Genomic DNA, 22,997 nt, shown 5'->3' with positions numbered 1-22,997 from the left:
CCATCCTGTGTCCCCAGGCATCTCTTATGAGATCGGTTACATAGTAAAACTAGCACCTTGAGATCTCACTCACTCTCTCTTCTCCCTCGTTCACTGGTGTAAATGGTCCTTGTCATTGGCTGCCCTCATTTCCTGCTAATTAAAAGCAGAGGAATGCAGCTCTGCCACTCCATCTCGTGCTAATAGAGGACAGGAAAAAAGAAGAGATGATGAAAAGGAAGAGTAGTTCAATGCAGACGCACAAGCCGGCGGTTTTCGCCAGTGCTAGCTTTTGTCCACTCACATCAGAGACGAAACCACAGAATTAGATCAGTTCTGCCCTTCTTCACACCACTGGTGATTAGTGCTAATATTGGTGTTTTTGACACCACAGCAAGTTATTTTAAAGAGACTTTGAATAAGTTTGGTTAAATGGAGAAGGGAACAAAGATGTTCAGTTTGTTCTTGTTTTTGGTTTGTCGTACTAAGCAAGTTTGTTACCATGTTTCAGGAGGATAGGGCGGGTGTCCTGTCCAGGAGGAAGGAGGTGTTTAGTTATCTGCTCTTAGCACATTTACTGACTGGTTCCTTCCTTCCTGCTTCAGCATTCAGTTCTTCCTGTCATTGTTCAGCAAGTTTACTGCATTTTCTCTCTCTCTCTGTGTGTGTGTGTGTGTGTGTGTGGCCAGTGAAACTATTCTTGAGAAATTAATCGATAATTAATGCCCAACTTGATCATCTGCAAAAAACAAAACAAAAAAAATGTGAGTAAATGTTTCACATGTAACCTGTGGCTGATCTGAGATGGTATGCATCTCATACAGATGTCACAGGATCCTCTTTTCTGAGCAGTCACACACTCTCAGGGAGTCTTGCGCACTGTTGATGGTCTGTTAAAAAACATTGATGGCTTTTCCTTTCTGCACAAGTTCAGAATCCTCCGTTTACTTCCTGTTATTCCTCCGATCCACATCCTACTGAAGCGTCGTTGTTTGGTTATGCATGTGTTGGTGTGTGTGCTCACAGATGGAGTACAGTCAACAAGTCATATGGCAAATGGAGTGAATTGTCTGTAAATTTGTAAATAGTATAATCAGTTTTTCTTATCTCACTACTGCAACCTGTTTAATTCCAGAAACATCTGCTCTGCCTATGTGTGTGTGAGAGAGCGAGAGGGAGAGATTAAAGTGTCTTGGTTTGTCTGTTGGCTGAAGTTTACTTGCAGTTCTTGGATGTTAAAGTTGTTGTAATTTAGTAGGTTGGTTGTTGTTGTTGCCGATTTTGTTGAAATTGTGTTCTCCTGCATCAAGGTTCCCTACTGTTTTTACACGTCCTGCATGTTTATTCTCAACTACATGCTAAACTAAACAATACTATTTTGTGTTGGTCGACCAATATTTACTTGCCATATATATTTGCCGTTATTTGGAATTTGAGTTATTTTGACACTGCTGAAAAGCCCTGGAGAGCACAGTTTTTTTTTTTTTTTTTTTTTTTTTTTTTTTAGTTAAACATTTTTTTACAGATTCAAACAAACCCATAAGAGTTATTTGTTCATAAATCAGACTGCAGTGTTCACGGTGAATATTTGTTGGTCATGCATCCACTAAACATAATGCAATAGATAGGCGTGTTGTTTATTTATATTTTTGGTGTTATTTCATGATACTCATTCAGTCTATTTAATCACATTCGGTTTAGACTAGAAACTCAATTCTCAAAATATTTTTTTTGCTGTGGAGATTTAATAGCAGCACTGTGGCTGAGTAGCAATACAGGAAACACTTGTGCATTCATGTGTATTTGGCTGGATCGGCTGCGCTGTGTCAGTTCTTTTGTTCCCCAGTGTCCCAAACTCACCTGCCTCTGAACAGACCAGCTGTAACCAGCCTCTTCTTGTGACCAGAGGCTTCTTGACGCTGTTGGATTCCCTGTATAGCATGTGGGCTGGGTATAAGAGTAATCTACAGGCTGTGGTTAGACCCTGCGCCCTGCTGGGCAGCCATTAAACCACCGCAGTAACTGTTGTGCTCTCGTCCTGAATGATAACCCAAACCCACCCCCTCCCTAACAGCTCTACTCTATAACCCTGCACCATATCATCAAGTGTGACAAGCCTCCCTGCTAAATTTAGCTCCTCATAATGGCTCTGCGGAAACCCGGACTGCAGCAGGACAATCTGGGAATGCGCAGGGAGAAGATAGAGAGATCGGAGTGTGTGTTGGTCAGGGACAGGGATGGAAATTAGCACCCGCCACCAGCCAAATGCGGGTGATTTTGTGTTGTGGCGGGTAAATTCGCTTCACCTACCGGCCACCGTGGCGGGTAAATAAAAATATACTGTTTCACACAGACGGCGGACACTTTTAGAGGACATAAGTGTACGCTGAAATAAAGTCTTTCACCTCAGAAAAACGGACTTTCTTGTCCTGTCACGTCAGCCGTTATTCTGTTCTCATAGCGAACACTCTTCAAATGCACGCGCAAATGTGGCGGCGCGCGCTGTGTATCGCCTCACTGTATATAAAGTGCAAAATAAACTACAAGCATGCAACGCCGTTACGTTGTAAATTACACAAAATAATAGTAATGCAGGGATGATTTTCATACTATTCACCAGGAGCAGTTTCCATGGTTCATTAACAGTTATTGTTAATATTGTGTATTCACCATGGTAACTGTCGTTTCCATATTAACCCCAAAATGCCACTTTATTTTTCTTTGTGTTATTTTTTATATTTTTAAATGACTCTGGCTCATACCAACGTTGTATTAACAAAAACTAGTTTGGAACTGCTATTTAATAGCTTTAGCATAGGCCTAATGTTTATTTATTAGTAGCCTACTAGTCTTTACTATTAGTCATATTCTTACAATTTATGTTAAGTAAAGGGGGACAGTACTTGTGTGTGTGGAAATAGCCGGTTTCAATAAAACTACTTGTGACATGTCATATTTGGCTTTGACTTTGACTGAACATTTGCTCTCACTTTGCGGAAAAAATATCGGGATATAGGCTATATCGTATATCGATATTCAGCCTAAATAATCGGGATATGACTTTTGGTCCATATCGCCCAGCCCTAGTTTCATTGTTGGGACTAAAAACCTAAAACTGGAAGCCATAAAAGACCACGAATCATTCAAATGCCACATCCAGGTAAAAAAGAGAAATATATATAAGAGAGAAAGAGAAAATGTCAGTATTTCATTGAGACTTGAGATTAAATAAACTGCTTAAGTATTGTAGATCTTGTAGTATTAATTTTCACATGCAGTTACACATTGTCGGTTAAAAACAAGAAAGTGGCTGGTAAAAACATTGAGTGGCTGGTAGATTTTGAAATCCACCAGCCACAGTGGCCGGTGGACAAAAAAGTTAATTTCCATCCCTGGTCAGGGATCAGGTTCATTCTAGTACAAATGTCCAGCATTCTAATCTTTTAATCCTCAGCCTTTCTGATATAATATAACTGAGAAACACCTGTTTTTGTTGGCAGGGATCTCTACACTTTGTGACCTGTTGGTTGTTGGACATGTTGGTGCTCTCTGAAATTATCTTCTGCCTTTGGAATGACTTTTTTCCTTCCTTCCTCTCCATCTGATGACGTGTTGCAGTTTCTAATACATTTGATGTGTTTCCTCATGGCTGGTGAGGACGGTAGACACACTTGGATCCATCTCTGTTTCCATGCAATATCTGGCCTAAACTGAAGGTCTAAATTTCCACATCAAATTGCGACTGTGGGACTTGAGTTTTGTAGTGTCTGCTTTTGAATCTTAGTGTTTAAGGGTCTTTTACTTAATGAATTGTGTGTGTGTTTAAACTTTACTAACCAGCCTCTTATGCATTGTATAGTGTTCAGTAAATGTGTGCTTATTTGAGAGCCCCCACCACCGCCTTTACTTACACTGAACTGATACTGGTGCTCATCCTGGGGATCTCTCAGAATCGGCCTGCATTTCCACAGAATTGAGCTGAACAATTACAATGTGACACGTTGCAGACATTACCCTGCACAGTTCCAAATCGGGCACTGGCTGCAAGGGTCACATTAGGATTGGGAATTTAGAACGGGATCTTATTCAGTATAAACTAATCTAACTGATTATGATGTTCGGTTCACTTAAATATCTAATATAAAATCTTAAAGGGAGAGTTCACCCAAAAATGAAAATACTGTTATCTACTCAACAACCTCATGTCATTCAAAATCTGTATTACTATCTTTCTTCTGGTTAATGTAAAACAATATTTTTTTTTTATCTCATTTATTTTTTATTTATTTTTTATTGAAGTCAAAGGCAACCAAAACTTTACCAACATTTTTCAAAATATCTACTTTTGTGTTCCACAGAAGAAAAAAGTCATGCAGGTTTGGTACGACACGAGGGCAGAATATGACAGAATTTCCATTTTTTTATTAATTGTCTCTTTAAGATTTATTGCAATCATTGTCAAACTCATGAGTTATTGATTTGAATCAGTGAAAAATATGAAACAAATCTTAGTGGAACTGGAACCAGAATTGTTAAATTAATTTCAATAAATTTTGTAGGATTCAGTGGGAGTGTTGTAGTTTGGTCTCTGCTCATTGATTACATTTGGCTTGGTGGCACCAACCATGTAAGCTCTGAATTAGAGAGATTTATTTATTTTTATTCTCTGTTTGACTTTTTCACCTCTCCCTTACTCTTTCTCAGAAGCTGAATTCCTGTTTTCTTATTTTTGTCTCCTGACAGGGAGCTGAGGCACTGCCCAAAATAATGAATGTTTATTTATGAAACTCGGCTCTAATATTTACGAGGACAGTCTCTGCGAAAATGTGATGCTCTGAGTAGTTTTTACTTTAGGCCTCTAGTCAAAGCTGCAATAAAACAAACCAAAAAAAGAAAAATCTGTTAATTCCCCCGAGACCAGTCAATGCTGGTAATATTTGATTAGTAGTTTACTTTTTACTACTTCTCTTGCCCCTGCTAAGATTATAATGAATATTACTCGATTCTATCATGTTTTTTCTCTCTCCAGTTATTTCCTTGTAGGAATGGACACATACATACAGAACCTTGTTGTTTATATACTATATTCTTATTATCTAATTATCCGTTATATTTTATATTTTTATTCACTGTCCAAATTGCTTTGTATATCATATTTCCTTAATGATGTTTTTGCCCTATCAAGTGTTTAATTCTTTATTTATGACATGGGAAACTTGGATTTGCTTCAAGGAAATTCAGAATCTCTTGCATGTACGTTTGCAAACAAGCTCCCATCACCTGATTTTTGACAAGCTGTTGCATCTCGTTTAAACTCCACAGCGTATTTCTCTGGAAGAGCCATATTAATGCTGCAAGAAAATATTCTCCTCTCCAAAACATGAAATGCAGTGCTGAGTTCACAGAATTCATGCATGAAGCAAACATTTCTAAAAGAACTTTTAGTTGCTGGCCGTCAGCAGTGAAATATACTGAATTGCAAAGGATTTTACACTTAAAAAAAGGTGTGGATATTTGATAAGACTGAAGGCCCTATCTCGAGCATACTGTTTTCTTCTCCCCCCAAAAGAATCCTCTTGTTTCACTGTCTGAAAGTTTTAAGTGCAGAACTATATTGTCTGTTGAGATAGTCGTTTGCAGGTTGAATAAAGCTGCAAATGCATTAAGCAGGAATCTTGTGGCTGCAGAGGCTAGCTGTGCTTTATGATTGCTAAAGTGCATTGCTTCAAAGTGGAAAAACTTGTACATCAGCAGACTCTCATCTCAAGCACCTCTCTTTTATTTTAATCTTAAAGAGCTTTGAGTGCTCACCATCCTTTTGTATAGCATCTACTAAAGTTCCAGTGAACTCACCGTTTCTTTAAACTCTCACTGTTCGCTCTGCTTCATTCTCCCTTTCTTCATAATGCTGGGAATATTATGCTCTTTTACAAAGTCTTGAATTTGTTTTTGGGGTCTACTAGAATAGGTTTGAATGTTCAAAAAACACTTCTCATATTTTAAATATTGCGGCACCTTTAAATTATTTAAATGAGGAATATTGTGACGTTTACATTCCTAGAAAATTCATTTCGGAGAGTTCATGAAAGTGCTTACTGATAACTCCCTTTTGGGGTGGACTTTGTGATTTGACATTTTTCATGCTCAAACAGCAACATTACACTATAAAGAAAGTTGTATATAAAATATATATATATATATATATATATATATATATATATATATATATATATATATATATATATATATATATATATATATATATATATATATATATATATAAAAATATATATATATATATATAATATAATCAAAATATCTTGTTCATCTGGAGAAAGTAGCTTGAAATTACATGAGGATGAGTAAATGGTGACAATGTTCAATGTTCTTTTGATGGATGGATTGGCAGTGAAAAGGGCTGGAGAGAGGAGAGAAAAAGAGAATAGCCTGTTCTGATATTTCTCCATTTTATGGTCTCGGAATGTTTAACATTGTTTACCTTCTCACCAGTTTTGACAAGGATTGTTTTGTTTTTTAAAGCCTGTCTCTCCTTGCTTTCTAATATTGTGCAGTGTTAGATCAGCGAATGTTCTCTTTGTTCTTTTTGTTCAGCGAATGTTCTCTGAATGTTCTCTTTTGTTCTTGTTATTGCAAGATGATCTATTCACAAATTGTCACATTCTTCGGTTTTTGTTGTTGTTTTTTTTTAACTGCATTGTTGTTCGTCAGCGTTTTGTTTCTATAGCACATTTACAAAACAATATAATTACAAATTATTCTTAATATTAATAATATTACTAAAATGATATAGGCCTAATATAACACAGCATAAAAATCAGTCATCAATGAAAATCAAAAGCAGCTTCAAACACAAAGTTAGTTTAACAAGAAATAGGGATTCTCATTTTTTCACGATCATGTAATCACTATCATTCTCACAAGAGAAATATTAAGCCAATAAATTAAGATAATTGATATACCGTTATCAGCATTGAGGTTAATTCAGCTCTTGTCTCTGAGAGAATTAATAGTTAGATGCCAAAAGCTCAGTCTGTTTTTGCTTTCACTTTCGGTGAATAATTGACTGGTTTGAGACTCCTTCAACGGCATAACTCTCATGCAAAGTTTGTAAATTGCATGTGTGATATCCACAGGCTCGCCTTTTGGTTGAAATATTTCTATGTGACGTGACATTTTTCTTCATCACCACACAGCCGCAGCTGCCGCACACACACAGAGGTGCGTTTTAGATTCCGAAGACTCTAAATTGATTCCTCTTTCGCGTCTCCTTGACATACACACAATATTGTCAAAATCCCCATCTCGGAAAATATTCTTGTAAACACAGTCGGTTATGTCTTAAGTGAACGTCTTTAGATGTGTATCATTAAATTGGATCTGTGCAATAGGTCTTAAAGTGACAGCAGCCTATAAAAACCTGCTGTTGGTTGTCAATGTTAATCAAACAACAAATCATCAGCTTTAACAGATTCATTTATATTTATATGTTCACTATAGTGTTATTTTTAAGGGTGTAACGATATTCAAACCAAACTGAAACTCAAATTGTCAATTTTATCACGAAATTAAAACAATAAATTCCTTTAAATGTGCTTGTGTGCAGTTTACATGTTTGCATACAATTTGTTATTTGAGTGTTGATTATTATATCTAAAAATGAATAGCAACTGAATTTAGGCTGATAGTTTGGGCTCTGTTTGGCTCCATATGTAGGCTAGTCTTACAGCATTAGCAGATGCTGCTAATCTTTATTTGTAACTTTAAGTTTATTTTATTGTATTTATCTATGCTTGTAATCAGTATATTTGTTCTTAAAGCTGCCGTCGGCAACATTTTTTTGATCATATTCAGTGTAATCGACACTATAATCCGACAGAACAACATAAATAAGGTGGTTTTAGAAAAAAACCCGAGCTTCTAACTCCACCTGGAGCGTGTTATTTGTTTTGCAAAAATCCAGCTCTCCCGCTTCATCAGGTCCAATCAGTGCAGGGGGGTGTGTGATCTGACTGTCAATCACAGGTCGTGCACACGCCACAGATCCCCCCTCACTCGCGCACGTTAATATCACATGCACACGCCACGCCTGAAGTTCGCCTGGAGATTGCATGAAGCGTGATGGCGGAGAGAAAATCTACTAACAAGCTTCCAATTCCTCGGTTATTGCTATCTATGGATAGATTAGCCAGGGCAGCCTACCTCCGAGTCCATGGTGTTGATAGATGCTGAAGAGACGGACGCGTTCACAGAAAATCAGGTACAAACGCACAGTGACGCACTGACGAGCACAACCTCGATGGGAGGGTGCTCGCTGGTAGTGGGGAGGGGCATGAGAATTGTAAACATTCAAAATTTTGGCTAATCGACCCAATCTGCCAGACTTGCCGACGGCAGCTTTAATTTTTTACTGACTGTTCACTTGCCTTTAATGTTTGAGCTTTATTAGTTAGGCAAGAAGTTTTTGCTGTGGTATCGCAGTACTTATTGTGCCCTTTAAGTAATAAATGGAAAGCAAAGTTACCCCAGACTTTTTTTTTTTTTTTCTTGCCTATCCGGTCTGTGACTCAAAAACTGTAAGTTTTGTGATCCGTTGGACCACTTAAATAAACAAATAAAGGAGTAAAGTAATAATCAAATAAGTAAATGATTGCACCCCCAGACCAGCAGCCTGAACACTGAGCGATTGTGGGGGTCAGTGTCCTGCTTAATAGACCCGGATCTGATCTCACCACTTCTCCACATTCCTGCCTCACCCCTTAGTGGAGTTTAAACTGCGACCTTTGTGCTGGCAAACAAGGTACTTAACCATTAGGCTACCAGCGTCCTGGACATTGAAATTAGGTCTCACCTCAGAGTTTGTGCCTGTTAATGGCATGTGCTCTATCGCTCGCTTGCTCTCTTGCTGCTACTTTATGGTAATGTGGCATTTCACTGTGCCTCTCTCGTTCAGCCAAAGGACAGAAACACTTTAGTTTCTATTTTTCATTGGCTTTTTTTTTTTAAGTGCACACTAAAAGAGGGCTTTTAGATGAGGTTTGAGTGTGTGTGTGTGTCTATGTCTGTGAGACGAAGACTGGCAAAAATAAAATGTTGCAAATGAAGTAATGTGCACTGTAGATTATCATTTACACTGTGTTTATTTCTGATGTATATTGAAAGGTCCCATGGTCAGGGATGTATACTGTGTGAGCCTGGGAGAAGATTTAAATGAACATGTTCTTGTTCATGACACATTTCTAGTTCAGTCGAGGATATTTAAATTTTTTAATTCCTGCTTTTACTCTAACCTACTCTCTTGCAGTCCAAGAATATTAAACATGCAGACATGCAGCACTTTTACTTCAGAGAACCAGAGATAAATCCTTCCTCCTTTAGTGTGAGAAAGGTGGAGGAAGAGAGACAGGGTGAGACCGAGGGATGGAAAAAGAGAAGGGTGGAGGAGTATGAGGTTGCTCTCGGGTCGAGAGAGAAAGATGGATTGAATTCTGTAAATGTGACTAATATACTTGCAGCGATTGTGTCACCACCTCTGGGACTCATTGCATGTGTGAGACAAGATCCGTTGTGGTAAAGGTTTCACCCTTACATGGCCCAAGAGCTGCTGTTGTTCTGATCTGGGTGTTGCGTCACCCTTCAACCCCCTTCCAGGATTCTGGGGCCCCATGAAACCCACAAACACACGCAGTTTCAGTGTTATAGGCCTCCTCAAGTCAGTTCTCCAGGCACCTTCAAGGCACCTACACACACTCGTTTGCACTTTATCAGAGAATGCTGCAAATCCATTGAATTCAATAAGGACTGCCACAGAGGTAAAAATGCAAGGGTTTGCAACAGTAGATATGTGACCAAAACTTTTAACACACTCTTAGGTAAACCATCAACCAATGAGAATTTCAGTGAGTTTGCAGTTTTTTTTTATTAAATCCAATTTGCTGGATTTTTGCTGGATTTTATGGATCTTACACTTTCCTAGCTGTTGAACAATCTTGTCAGAGTGTGTGTAAGCGCTATTGATGCTGTGATCCCACTTTTTTTTCATGATATTGCTTTGAGACAGCTGACTACATGTGTCAGTGCTGAAGTATGTGTAGTCACAAACATGACTAATTGCAGCACATACAGAAGACTATATATTTGAGACTTTTGCCATTTTAATTATTTCAATTGTAATGCGATTTAATTGTCTTCCCTAGGTGTGAGCAAATGCTAATTTTCTTTTCTTTTGAGAGAAATGAACTTTTATTCAGCAAGGATGCATTACATTGATCAAAAGTGACAGACTCTTACATGTTTACAACAAAATTATATTTCAAATAAAGGCTGATCTTTCAAACCTGTCCTGAATCCTAAAAATGTATCAATGTTTCCACAAACAAATATTCAACTGTTTTCAGCGTTATTGTTAATAAGAAATGTTTCTTGAGCACCAAATCAACATATTATAATCATCTTTGAAGGATCATGGGACGCTGGTGACTGAAGAATTAAATTACAAATAGAAAACGGTTATTTTAAATTAATATATTTTACAATATTACTGTATTTTAGATTTTTTAAAATGCAGCCTTGAGCATATTCAAAAAAAAAATCTTACTGACCCCAAACTTTTGAACTGTAGTTTGCAGAGTGGTGAATGACATTTGAGAGCAGCAGACTTGAATTCCTGCATGCTCATCAATCAAGGCTATCATATAACTTCAAAACACTAGGAATATAGCACACAGTTCATTTTACGTTTTTGAACAACCATGACTAAACCTAGTATTGTATTTTACATGCCTGATACTCAATCCATTTCAAAAGGTCACAATCATTCCATCACTTTTCCAGGTATCAGATTTTTTTCTTTTTAGCTTTTTAATTCTCTATCCGGCAGGTGTGTTTGCTTCACCATCTGGAATTCAAACCCTAACTATCAGCTCATTTAGCTCACTAGTTTTTAAAACACAGCCTCTGTGTGTGTGACGAAGGGGAATGATCATGAGGGGAGGTTGTGTGTGTGCGTGACAGGAATGGACATCCTGAGCTTAATCATGTTTTGGCAGCAGCAGTTTAACCTCATCTGAGGCTGGCAGCTTTGAAAGAGTCTCTGTTTAAAAGATATCAATATGTGCATGTAAATTCCTGTTACTGTGAAATTAAAAATTTGTAAATTTTTCCATGCAATTTGGCAACTGAATTTAGGGGGATATGCGCTGGAATCTCATGTTAATGAAGGGAGGGTTGCATTTCATGCCTTTTTGTCTTCCCCCCCCCCCCACTCTCTCATTCAGCCGTTTCTGATCTGTTTGTCTTTTTTTTTGTCTACCTGCAGAGATAACCAGAGTGAGGAAAGACATGTATAACGACACAGTGAACGGTCTGGTGGACAAGCACCCACTGGAGTTACCAGAGCCAGTGGGACCCATCGTACATCTGCAGGAGAAACTCTTTGTACCGGTCAAAGAGTACCCGGATGTGAGTCTCACTTTGTAATTTTTTCTGTCAAATGATTTTACTAGAGTAGTAAATTAAAATTACTGACTTCGGTACCAAGTCGGTACTGAAATGAAAAAAATGTGACGATACCAGCATTTCCCTCTAGCATTTTGAGCGCTGTTGAACAGATTCTTAAAAACAACTCTGATTGGCCGTTGTGTTGTCACGCTCAACATATGTCTCTGATTGGCCGCTGCGTTGACGCGCTCTGATCAACTCTTCAAAAACATGTTGTCTTTGCCGTTACACCGATACAAACAGGAGCGTTTGAAAATGACGTCTATCAGCGGATCCGTTTATCAGCGGTTTATCATCTATTAGGGATCCGCTGATAGACGCCTGCTTTTAAACGCTCTTGTGTGTATCTATGTAAGCGCTCGGTGAAGAACGTCAGAGACAACATATTTTTGAAGAGTTGATCATTGTTGCCAATCACAGACATATATGTTGAGTGCGTGAACACAATGAACAATCAGAGGTGTTTAAGATTGTTCAACAGCACTTAAAATGCTAAATCGTCACATTTTTAAATTTCAGTACTGAAGTCGGTACTTTGACAACTCTAGATGTTACCCATCCTTTTAGAATCAAGCACAGTGATTGACTGTTGCTATAGTGACGGGTGATTGACAGTTAAGTGACTGATAATCTATAAGTGAGAAGGTTTACTCCTGGTGAAAACATGACGTTTGGGAGTAAATAAGGACTCCCTGTCATAAGCTAGTTCAGCAATGGTAGTTTTTCCAGTATTAGTCCCCTGTAGGGAGCTGGGAATGGTGCCGGAATGCCACAGGCCATGCTCTAGTAGTAGAGTAGGATCTTTTTAGCTTGTGTTGTGCGTTTGAGAAGTTTAAGAGAAGTGTTTCCACCTGCGCACATAATGTAGCTTGACGTTTAGATGGTCTTGTTTGACATTTCTCTCATATTCTCAGACACAAACACACACATTGGTGGCCATGTCACACAGGGAGCAATTTTGCTGCCTAATTCTTCTGCTAGGTGGACAAGGGAGAGGGGAAGAGAGAGAAAAGGGGGGTCAGCAGAGCATGAAATGCGTTTTCCCTCTGACGGCCCGATAAAGGCCACCCCATCCGTCCCAGCGGACCAATCCCCCCCCCCCACACACACACACACACACACGTACGTAACCCCAGGTTTCTCAGAGTTTGAAGCAGAGTTAATTATGATGGAGACTACTGCTCTGCTTATCTTTATTTTGTGCAGAATGTTACTTTTTTAAATTGGCTTTTACTTTTAAGCACTTTGTGTAATGATTGCTGCTTTACTTGAGAAATATATTCACCTCTGGATGACCCGGAAAGCTCGGTGTATAAAGGATTATCGTTAGTGGTCGACTGATATAGTTTTTTTTTGGTGGCCGATGCCAATATCTTAGAGCAGGCAGGGTGGTGTATATATATATATATATATTAGGGGTGTAAGAAAAAATCGATACACTTGAGTATCGCGATATTTTATTTTGCAATACTGTATCGATTTTCAAAAACGCAATATCGATTTTTTTTATTTTTTTTTACGTCCAAAAATATTCATGGTAAGACCGTAAGACAGTGGTTCACGTTTATGTTGTTTAAATCCCTACCACTAGATAGCTATGCTGAGACGCACCACTAGTGTCCTCGCCAGGCTCGCCTATAACGGTGCGTGTCCACTGGACATTTTAGGATTGACAGCGGACCGGAGAAAGATTTGAGAGCGACCGAGAGCGTCAAAAAGTTGGGCAGTTCTCGACTTTATACAAATATCAAGCGAAAAACGCAGTCGGCAGCCAATTGCTGTGAGGTTCGGGATGTGACGTCTGTCTTGAGAGTTTAAACATATGCAGATTGTGCCAGAGTTTATGCTGGATTTAGTGCGTAAATCATTTTGTTTACAAATTAGACGTTGTGCAGTTGTTATATATATGTTAAATATTTCATTTTGGATGTGTTTATCGTGATTATATTGGCTGGTTTTCTAAAAGTTTATACAATTGAAAGGATATCTTTGCTTGGTGCATTTGGAAACAAAGCTTGTCTATTTCTAAATGTAATCGCGTGCATCGTTCACACCAAACGCGAATAGAGCGTCTGGCGCGAGTGATTTCAATGTTAAGTCAATGCAAAGACGCGTTTACACGCGTCTGGAGGTCTTGCAGCACGAATGAGTCATTTAGCGCGGCCTCATTCGCGCGTCCAGTTCTTTTAAAATCTTTTATCACATAAAACTTGATTTCAATATATGACACATTCATTTTGTTCACTTTCATCCACTTTCATTCATTTTCGTCCAGTTCACGTTGTTGTTTTGTATTGTGACAGGGGCTATGTAGGCTACCTATTTTCTTTTGAGCATATAAAAATTTGCTCACTAAGAACCTGTGAACCACAATCCCAAACTGGCAGTTTGATTTTCTGTGTACTTTTATGCACATCGTGTCTTTTTTAAATATATTTTACTTCAAAAAAAATCCCAATATATCGCCTTATGCACAGTATAGAAATATATTGCAATATATTGAATCGTGACCCATGTATCGTGATACGTATCGTATCGCCAGATTCTTGCCAATACACAGCCCTAATATATATATATATATATATATATATATATATATATATATATATATATATATATATATATATATATATATATATATATATATATTAGGGGTGGAACGGTACACAGAAGTCACGGTTCGGTTCATACCTCGGTTCAGACATCACGGTTCGGTACAAGTTCGGTACAATGGAGGGAAAAGCAAAACAAAAATGTAGAAGGCATTTTTTTTTTTATTGTGCATGTCTGTGTAGGCTGTTCCACCAAAGGAAAATAAATGTCTTAGTTTCGCATTCCCTTTTTGAATGACGAAAATAGACAAATATATCTGCTTAAATAGACAGTTTTCTCATTTACACGCAGGCGCAGAACACGCGTGTTAGCTGATAGTTGGCTGTAGTCTTATCATGTGTTCAAGTAGATTTTTCTTCCCCGACGCAGGTGACACGAGGCCACAACGCAGTTGGCTTTCATCAGCACTAAGTCTTTGGCGTCGGTTTGGTGTGTCCCTACCTTAGGAGTGTGTTCTTGTGACCTTCCGTCTCAGAATAGCAGGAACAGCTACTGGGAAACACGGCTGACCAGTATAGAATGAACACCACAGCTCCATCATGCCATGGAAAATAGAGAGTAACTGTTTGTGTGTTTCGAGCAATGCAAGTGGGAGGGGACACACACACACACACACACACACACACACACACACACACACACACACACACACACACACACACACACACACACACACACACACACACACACACACACACACACACACCAGTGTACATTAGAATCCCCAGCTGACCCCCTCAAAACTGTTTCTCTCTCACTGTGTTCCCTGCAAGTCTCGCCTCATTATTCTTCCCCCTGGTGGTTAGCATGAGTCATTGTTTCAAAACACACACAAATAGACGTTTTCACCCGAATGTTCCAACCATGCAGGAAAAGGAAGAATAATTATAGCCGTTACTAGTTTGAGCGGGGCAATGCTAGCATGCACTTCAGTCACAGTCTCTCTGATTTGGTCTTTTAGACAGGAGAGTTGGCTCGGTCATCCAATCTGCAGCTTGATTGAGAATAAAGTGTCCATGATTGGTGATTCGGAGGTGTTATTTAAATAATGCTTTCTCAGTTGGATGGAAATAATTTTATTGGTGTTTTATAATGTAAACTTGCTGAATATTAAACACACTGTGGTTTAACACCTGATCTAGTTACAGTTCAGGAAGAAAGGGAGCTTGCTTTACATTTTGAGCTCAATTCACGATTCTAGCACTTATATTGTTATAGGTTATTTTAAAGTGAAGTCTATGGGGCTAGAGCGGTAAAAGCACGCTAGGAAGAGCCACACGTGGGCTCATTTGCCTAGGTCAGACCCCTCATTCCAGACTAAACGTCTGTTCGCGCTTTACTGCTTTAAGAATAAACAGAAAACAGACTCTGCTTTTAGAGTAAAACTGACCCAGTCCTGGTCTTTTCTGTGTGTGTGTGTGTCTCCAGGTTTGGCTATACTTGTGACGGCCAAATGTCCTCCTATATATATTTATATTAGTGCTGGGCATAGATTAATCGAGATTAATCGCATCCAAAATAAAAGTTTGTGTTTGCATAATGTGTGTGTACTGTGTATAATTATTTTGTATATATAAATACACACATATGCATGTATTTATTTAAGAAATATTTGCATGTATATACATTTATACATCATTTATATTATATATAAATATAAATAATTTATATATAAAAAAAAAACTTAAATATATACATGCATACTGTGTGTATATATATATATATATATACAAAATAATTATACACAGTACACACATATATTATGCAAACATAAACTTTTATTTTGGATGCAATTAATCTTTGACCAGCACACATACACACACACACACACACACACACACACACACATATATATATATATATATATATATATATATATAAATATATTATATTATATATTTTTTATTATTTATTTATGTTATTATTCTCAACAGGATTCTAACACACACTTATTGGTAATTAGGTCTTGGTTCTTTTGTCTTTAGCACAGAATGTCCATTTCATAAAAATAGCCTGTCCTGTGAACGTGACTGTTGGTTTACAAGTGTGTATCTGTGAACTTGTGCTCAGTTGTGCGGCCATTCTAAAGAATCTAACCTTAGATCAAACATCGGGGTCAAGCCATGACCTTCAAAGCATCTCTAAACGTTCTAGTAGTAGCCTTGTTTATAAACCTCTGTCTATATACAGTAACAGTCTCTCTCCTGAGCTTTTCAGATGGAATAGACTGACTGGTATGTTTGGGAGAAAAAAAGGTGGCTGACAGACCAGGTCTATATGGAAGTGACAGTTTTCCTCCCCCTCTCTCGCTCTATCTTTGTCTTTCCTCTAGTGCTGCCAGTGAGTTTCAGCAAGACGTTTAGCTCCCTCTCTCCTTGGACAAAATCCTATTACTTCACCTGTCGTCTACAAACTGCTTTCTGCTGTAACATTGCGGTGTGTGTGTGTGTGTTGCAGGCCAAAACACACTGTTATGAATATGTATGTCTGTGGTGTAGAGTATGTGGCCACAGGGCTCTGTGAATAATTCTGATTCATTTAGCTGGTTACATTGAAATTTCATTCACATGCCATACAAACACCTGTATGAGTGCACACAGACACATCTGCATCACATAAATTGTGCTGGGATCCGGCAGTTCCTTTCCATGGGTGCATAACGGCATTATTCAGGCCCATATGTGTGTGGTTGAACCATCTGATCTCTTCTCTGAGATTCAGGAAGTGGTCACCTCTGAGTTCTGGCTCGCTTAACTGCAGAGACACGGCTGTTCTGCTGCAATCAGCTCACCGAAGCAACAAGCTATTAATAGAGTCATCCTTGAACTGAGAACGGATGGGTCTCCTGTCTAATGCTGGGATTGTTATTGAAGGTTTTTCATAGTGATTTTCTTCCCTGTCTGATGGGCTCATTGGGGGATGGAAAGCTGTGTTTATGCGAGGCAATATGAAGGTTTGGTAGGTTGGAGATCATACTAAAGCCCCCAGTTTTAATTTGCAGGTTATTACTGGGGCTTTTGAAGCCAAAGGACTCCAATCGAGCCTCGCAAATGACATCGAGCTGTTTCTGAAAAGCTCACTGATTCATCAGAGGAGGCCCGCCCGCACACAGACCCCTCATTTACCACTTATGCTTTTCTGTAGATGCGCGCCTTTTCATTTCCCTGACGCTGGTTCTTAATTGCCATTTGTACATGCAGATGGTTCATATTTTCTGCGTGCTCTCAGAAGTGCAGTTGAAAAAATTATAGCGGCGATGCTCATTTGGAACATTAATGTCAATTGTTCTGCAGAATTCGGGAGAGGGAAAATGTTCTACAATTGTCGGAAAAGCGACATGGTGATGTCACAGCTTAGGTCTTAAAAACTGCGTTTTAAACCTAACGTAATAGTTAAAACAAGCTATAAAAATAATGATTAGAATTCAACTTACCAAATTGTTTGACTAGTCGCTGTGTCTAGTGCCAAGATGGCAGATTTGGCCTCCATGGGTGTGTTCAGATATGCCCGTGATGCCCAAAAACACTGTCTATAGTAGTGTTGTCAAAAGACCCGGTACTTTGATACCAAGTCGGTACTAAAAAAAATTAACCGTTACGGTACCAGCTTTTATTAAGTACCGGTGGTACCGAAACTGAATAATGAAAACAAGTTTAAATAGGTAAATCTTCTACAAATATTTTTGAGTCTTCGTTTTCTTTTCTGACATACTCCAGTTCTTGTTAAAACACACCAGACATACTTATTCTGTGCATTTTGAGCACTTTTTGTGCAAAATCATTTTTAGTTTGTCCATCAAAAGTGTGCTTTCACTTTAATTGCATTTTTTTACCACTGTGAATGAACCGCTGATGAATTTCAGAGACTGTAATTGGGGGCCTCTGCAGACAGTCTTGGCAGGTGGACTAGAAGCCAACAGCATCTACAGGGATGCATATGAAATTGTGTGTGTGTCCAGTGCAGTGGGCTGACTCGGAGCGAGAGAGAGGGAGAGATTACGCCGTCTCTGCCTCCTATGCCCTGTTCAGCATGCTCGTGTTAATTCAGACACAAATTACATTTGGCTCAGAGAGAAAGAGGGCAGGACTGACAGGCAAAGTAAAAAGTGACAGGTTTCATCCTCTGGTTCTTCTCAAATCAAGAATCCATATCGATAAGGCACTTCCTATTAACAATAACAATAGTATTCACCTGTTGTTCCTTATCTGGATATTTAGATGAAAATGGTTTGGATTTAGTATTTAATAAACAATTTAATTAAAACATACTTTTCCAAAATTACACTTCTGCTCTGTTTTGTAATAGTTGTCTGTACTTGCTCTTTATATTCAATATTGCGGTACTACAATATTGTTGACTCTCGAATGATAAATCGCTTATGCTTTTCCTCATTTGTAAGTCGCTTTGGATAAAAGTCTCTGCTAAATGATTTAACTGTTAATGGAACTGTAGCTTTTAGTAACTCTAGTCATCTGTTAAACCACCTGTTTACCACACCACCCCTGTGCTCATGTGGCTTTTGTTTGCTTATATTTTGTTATTGTGTGTCAGAACTAAATGCTTGGAGCTTACAAAGATTGATTTTGCTCCTGGTGTTTAGAAAGGATTAAACAAGAGAGAGGTAACTAGATGAACAAAGATGATTTATATTAGGGATAACGGTCGCTCTCTCTCTCTCTGTCTCTCTCTCTGTCTCTCTCTCTGTCTCTCTCTCTGTCTCTCTCTCTCTCTCTGTCTCTCTCTCTCTCTCTCGCTCGCTCGCGCTCTCTCTCTCTCTCTCTCTCTCTCTCTCTCTCTCTCTCTCTCTCTCTCTCTCTCTCTCTCTCTCTCTCTGTCTCTCTCTCTCTCTCTCTCTCTCTCTCTCTCTCTCTCTCTCTCTCTCTCTCTCTCTCCCTCTCTCTCTCTCTCTCTCATATATATATCCATCCATCTCGCATTCTCTTTAGAGAGAGTAATTACTTTGCTCTCAAAGGACTTGTGTCATAATCTTTCAGATTGGATTTTCTGCCCTCCAAATTATTACATACACACATGCGTATAGAGAAGGAGAGTGAGGGATGTAGAAGAGTGGAGAATAGAAGTCTAATTTGGACCAGCTATTCAAGGTTTGGACTGGTGGACTGTCGTTTTGTGACTTTTATGTGTTGTTGGATGAGAATTTTGAATTTGAGAGTGCATTTCTTTTGGTGTGTATAAATGTGTAAAGCCTGCCATACACTACAAGATATTCGGGGTGATTTTGGACCGATTTCTCCCCTTTCTGACGATCCTAGGTAAAGTCCCGATTATCTTGATGGTTCTACAGATTATTTTATCAGATTTTCCTGTGGTGTGACGCTTGCCGCCCCAATCTCGAATTGTATTCATTCAACATGTTAAATATTTATGAACAGAAATTGTGTTGTGTCGGGGAAACCCTGTGGACAAACATGCGCAAACTCTGGAGATTATCATATGAAACCAAACAATACCTAATCAGAAAGCGAGCTGACGGAAGACTCACCAACAGCTCGCTCTGTAACGTGTAAAGTCCATGTTCACACAGTCTCCACGACTTCATCTAAAAATTTTTTTGGGAAAAACCAGTCCATAGACTATATGTGCCATTTCTTCCTGCCGGTCATCCGCCATATTTGTTTACTACAAGTCGGTTTTAATTTATACTTCTGCGTCGTTGTCCGCGTTGACGTGCAATTACACATGCAGAGGGAGCATTTGAAACCCGAGGGAGGGGTTCTAGCAGACCAATCACAGTGCTTGCGTAGTGTATGACATTCAGACTATTTTTTTTTTTAAGCTTTAGGGCATGTCAAACTATTTTTAGAACACACATTATTATTAGAACACACATCATCATTAGTCGTCTAGCAACAAGGTGCATGTTTCTGCGTGAATTTGTTCGAACAACTTTTCTGGTAGTGTGTGATCCTCAGTTGTTTAGTGTATGGTGTTCAGTTTTTCTCTGTAGTCATTTATAAATTCAGCTCAAGTACCATGCCTTAAAATCTGTTGAGATTTGAAAAGTCAAGTAGTATATTCCAGCCTTATTAGTTTGAACAATTCATGGAAAAAAGTAATTTGTTTGTGTATCAGACTACAATGGTTGTGTGTTTGTTGTGGGCAGTCAGTGAGGACAGCTAGTTTGTAAGATAAGTTGTGTATTTATCGTCTTTGTATTATCATAACATTAAATTCAGACTGGAAGCTCACAACTCCAGCTGATTTAATAGTCATAAATGTCAGTTCTGGCATTTTATCTATATATATATATATATATATATATATATATATATATATATATATATAAATAAATATAAATATAAATAAATAAATTCTGAAAAAGAACTGGATCTTGATTCCTAACCCCACTCAGATCCACAGCTGCCAATGGAGATTAAACTGTTTCTCAGCTCTGCCACACCACACGCTCGCTTAACACAGGTTAATTAGTAATTAGCAAGGGCGTCCGATAGGTTATCTCTGCTTCTCTCTCTCCCCCTCACTCTCTTGCACTCAGTTTCTCTTTTAGATATATGGCATATAGATTAATTGAATGATATACTGAAACTTTTGAGATATCATTTTTATGATGAAATAATACAGCAAACCAAGCAGAGACAGCAGCAGACTGATCATGGGTTGTAATGTTTTCCTTCTCCCCTCTGGAGGATTGAACTAAATGTGATGCAGAGAGTAAGACATAATGCATATATGGGGCAGAGAAAGAGAGTGAGGAGGTGTACAAGGATGACTAAGGTAAGAAATGAAGTGCTGAATAGAGGATGTGTAAAGCTGCGGAGGGAGGGAGGTGCGGCAGAGGTGACGCTGTGTCGACACCTGTTTAGAGAACGAGCTGAAAAACGAAGGACAGAGCAGAATACAGAAGTGATGTGGTGAGAGAGAAGACTGTTTTCTGATGTTTTTCTTCACAATGGTGACAGATGTGCTTACACTGTGGCGAGCAGATTGTTATTTCGGTGTGTGTGAAGAGTGTGTCTTGTATCACTCCACTGGGAGGCCACAGTTGGATGCATTACCTCAGAATTTATTTTCCAATTTGCTGGATTAGCTGTTTTCAGCACTCTTGCTCCGCTCTACACGTGAGCTCTCTCCTCTGTTTCTCTTGGGCTGTCCACAACTGATCAGAAACTCTACTAGTACGTTTAATGCAGTACTGCACTTTTCTCACTTTTTTATTTCTGTCTGCCTTCAGCTGATAAATTGATGTAAGCAAATACGGCTGATTTTCTGAGTTCTACTGAAGTAACTTACTCAGCTGCATGGTTTGGTCCTTGTCAAATTTTTTAATTCATATTTTCGTAATCCACCAAGTTAGAAGGTCCCTGTGTGATTTACAGTATTAGCTGAAGGTCTAATGTAATGCGATATACATTTGAGTGAAACCAAAGTGTGAAAAAAAAGAATTGAAACATGCATGGATTGATCATTTAATATAATATAATATACATTTTGAAAAAAGAATGAATTTCCTTTTCATGCTTATTTTAATGTCTCTGTATTCCCTCAGTTTGTGTGTGTGTGGGTCAAATCAGCTTGGGGTATTAAACGTCTGTTCAAAATGCTATAGTAGAAACATTGGTCTTTTTTCCTTTGAACTTTTAAGATGAAATGGAGTGAAATGAGTGGTCAGCATGGAGCTTAACATCTAAGACTATGCAGCTTATTTGCTACGTTGTTTGACCTTATGGCCTTGTGTGTTGATTTGTAATGTCAACATCTACTGGTTGATTTGAATAAATGCTGACAGGTGCAGTCTGAATTGGCATGAATGCTGACTGCTGTATTTTGATTGGCTGTGGAGAAGCTGAGAGAGTGTCTGAATGCACCCTATCAAAAGACACGGCCTAATTTAGAAACCGACTCCAGACGAGGCACAGCCTACGGTTAAACTAGACAAACTGATCGCAGGTGTACGTTTTATTCTGAATTCCCCTCTGTGATCTTCAGCACTTGAGCTTTTAATCTTTGACCTTCACATATCTTAATTTTACAGTTTCCCCTCTGTCCCTCCCTCACACCACTCTTTTCCCATCCCAGATAAGTGACAGACTTTCTGATATTCTCATTTTCCTCCATGTCGTTATTATTTTTCTCAGCAAATTTCTGAAGGACATATGTGTGTTGATAATGCCGTTACCAGTACGTGTTAAATGCTCAGCAATGAAGAGTCGTGACCTTAGGAGCAGGGTGGAGTGATTGTGATGGAGGACAGCGAGGTAAGAGAAGAGAGAAGGGAGCGGGTGGGTAGGAGGTATAATGTTGCGTTATCGTTGCTGCTCGTTTGTCTCTGTCAGGTCTCTTGGCTGCGTCCCTGAACTGCTCAACTCTCCGCTTGCTCTCACATTTAGGCTGTTCTGTTATACATCCCTACAGCTTAACACTGACAACCTTGCGCACACACTCCCGTGCACGATTCACGAAAGGCATTGATTCTCTCTTTACCCTCTATTAGGACCCCTGTTCATCAAATCATTCAAAGTCATTTAGAATCATTCCAATTAGTTACGTCTGATATGATGGTGGGTATTCAAGTTTTAACAATGTTGTTGTAGTAATAATAATAATAGCCTAATAATCGATAATTAGTGATTATTATTATTATTAATAAAAATATTGGCTAATCAGTGTTTTTTAGCATAATAAAAACAAAACGTTATTATCATCATCATCATCATCATCTATTATGTTAAAAGACACTGATTAGCCAATATTATTTAATAATAATAATTAGTCTAATTTGGTGATTATTAATTACAAGTAATTACGCTCTATTAATAATTTGTTATTAATATTTAAAGGGGTGTCTTAAAAATATGACATTTATAATTTTAATATGTCCCTTGAGGTTCACTTATAATGGTAGTTTT

At 38.5% G+C, this 22,997-nt stretch overlaps 1 protein-coding gene and 1 long non-coding RNA gene across 4 annotated transcripts in view; one reads left to right on the top strand and one right to left on the bottom strand.

Moving 5' to 3' along the window:
- qkia (QKI, KH domain containing, RNA binding a) overlaps positions 1-22,997 on the top strand; it is a 71,160-nt gene that overhangs the window by 11,474 nt on the left and 36,689 nt on the right. For all 3 annotated transcript variants that reach the window (XM_082142210.1, XM_082142209.1, XM_082142211.1), the window contains exon 2: positions 11,315-11,457. In XM_082142210.1, coding sequence (XP_081998336.1) covers positions 11,315-11,457 — 143 coding nt within the window. The remainder of the gene's footprint in view (positions 1-11,314; positions 11,458-22,997) is intronic.
- LOC309478607 lies at positions 6,295-8,401 on the bottom strand. Its single transcript, XR_014199057.1, has 2 exons — positions 7,418-8,401; positions 6,295-7,063 (listed from the first exon to the last, which is right to left on the bottom strand). It is a non-coding gene; the product is annotated as an uncharacterized lncRNA (long non-coding RNA).

Source organism: Leuciscus leuciscus (assembly GCF_965113295.1).
Source record: "Leuciscus leuciscus genome assembly, chromosome: 17".
In the NCBI taxonomy this organism is placed as follows: domain Eukaryota; kingdom Metazoa; phylum Chordata; class Actinopteri; order Cypriniformes; family Leuciscidae; genus Leuciscus; species Leuciscus leuciscus.
The sequence above is the reverse complement of the archived record's forward strand: the minus strand, read 5'-3'. Positions and strand labels throughout refer to the sequence as shown.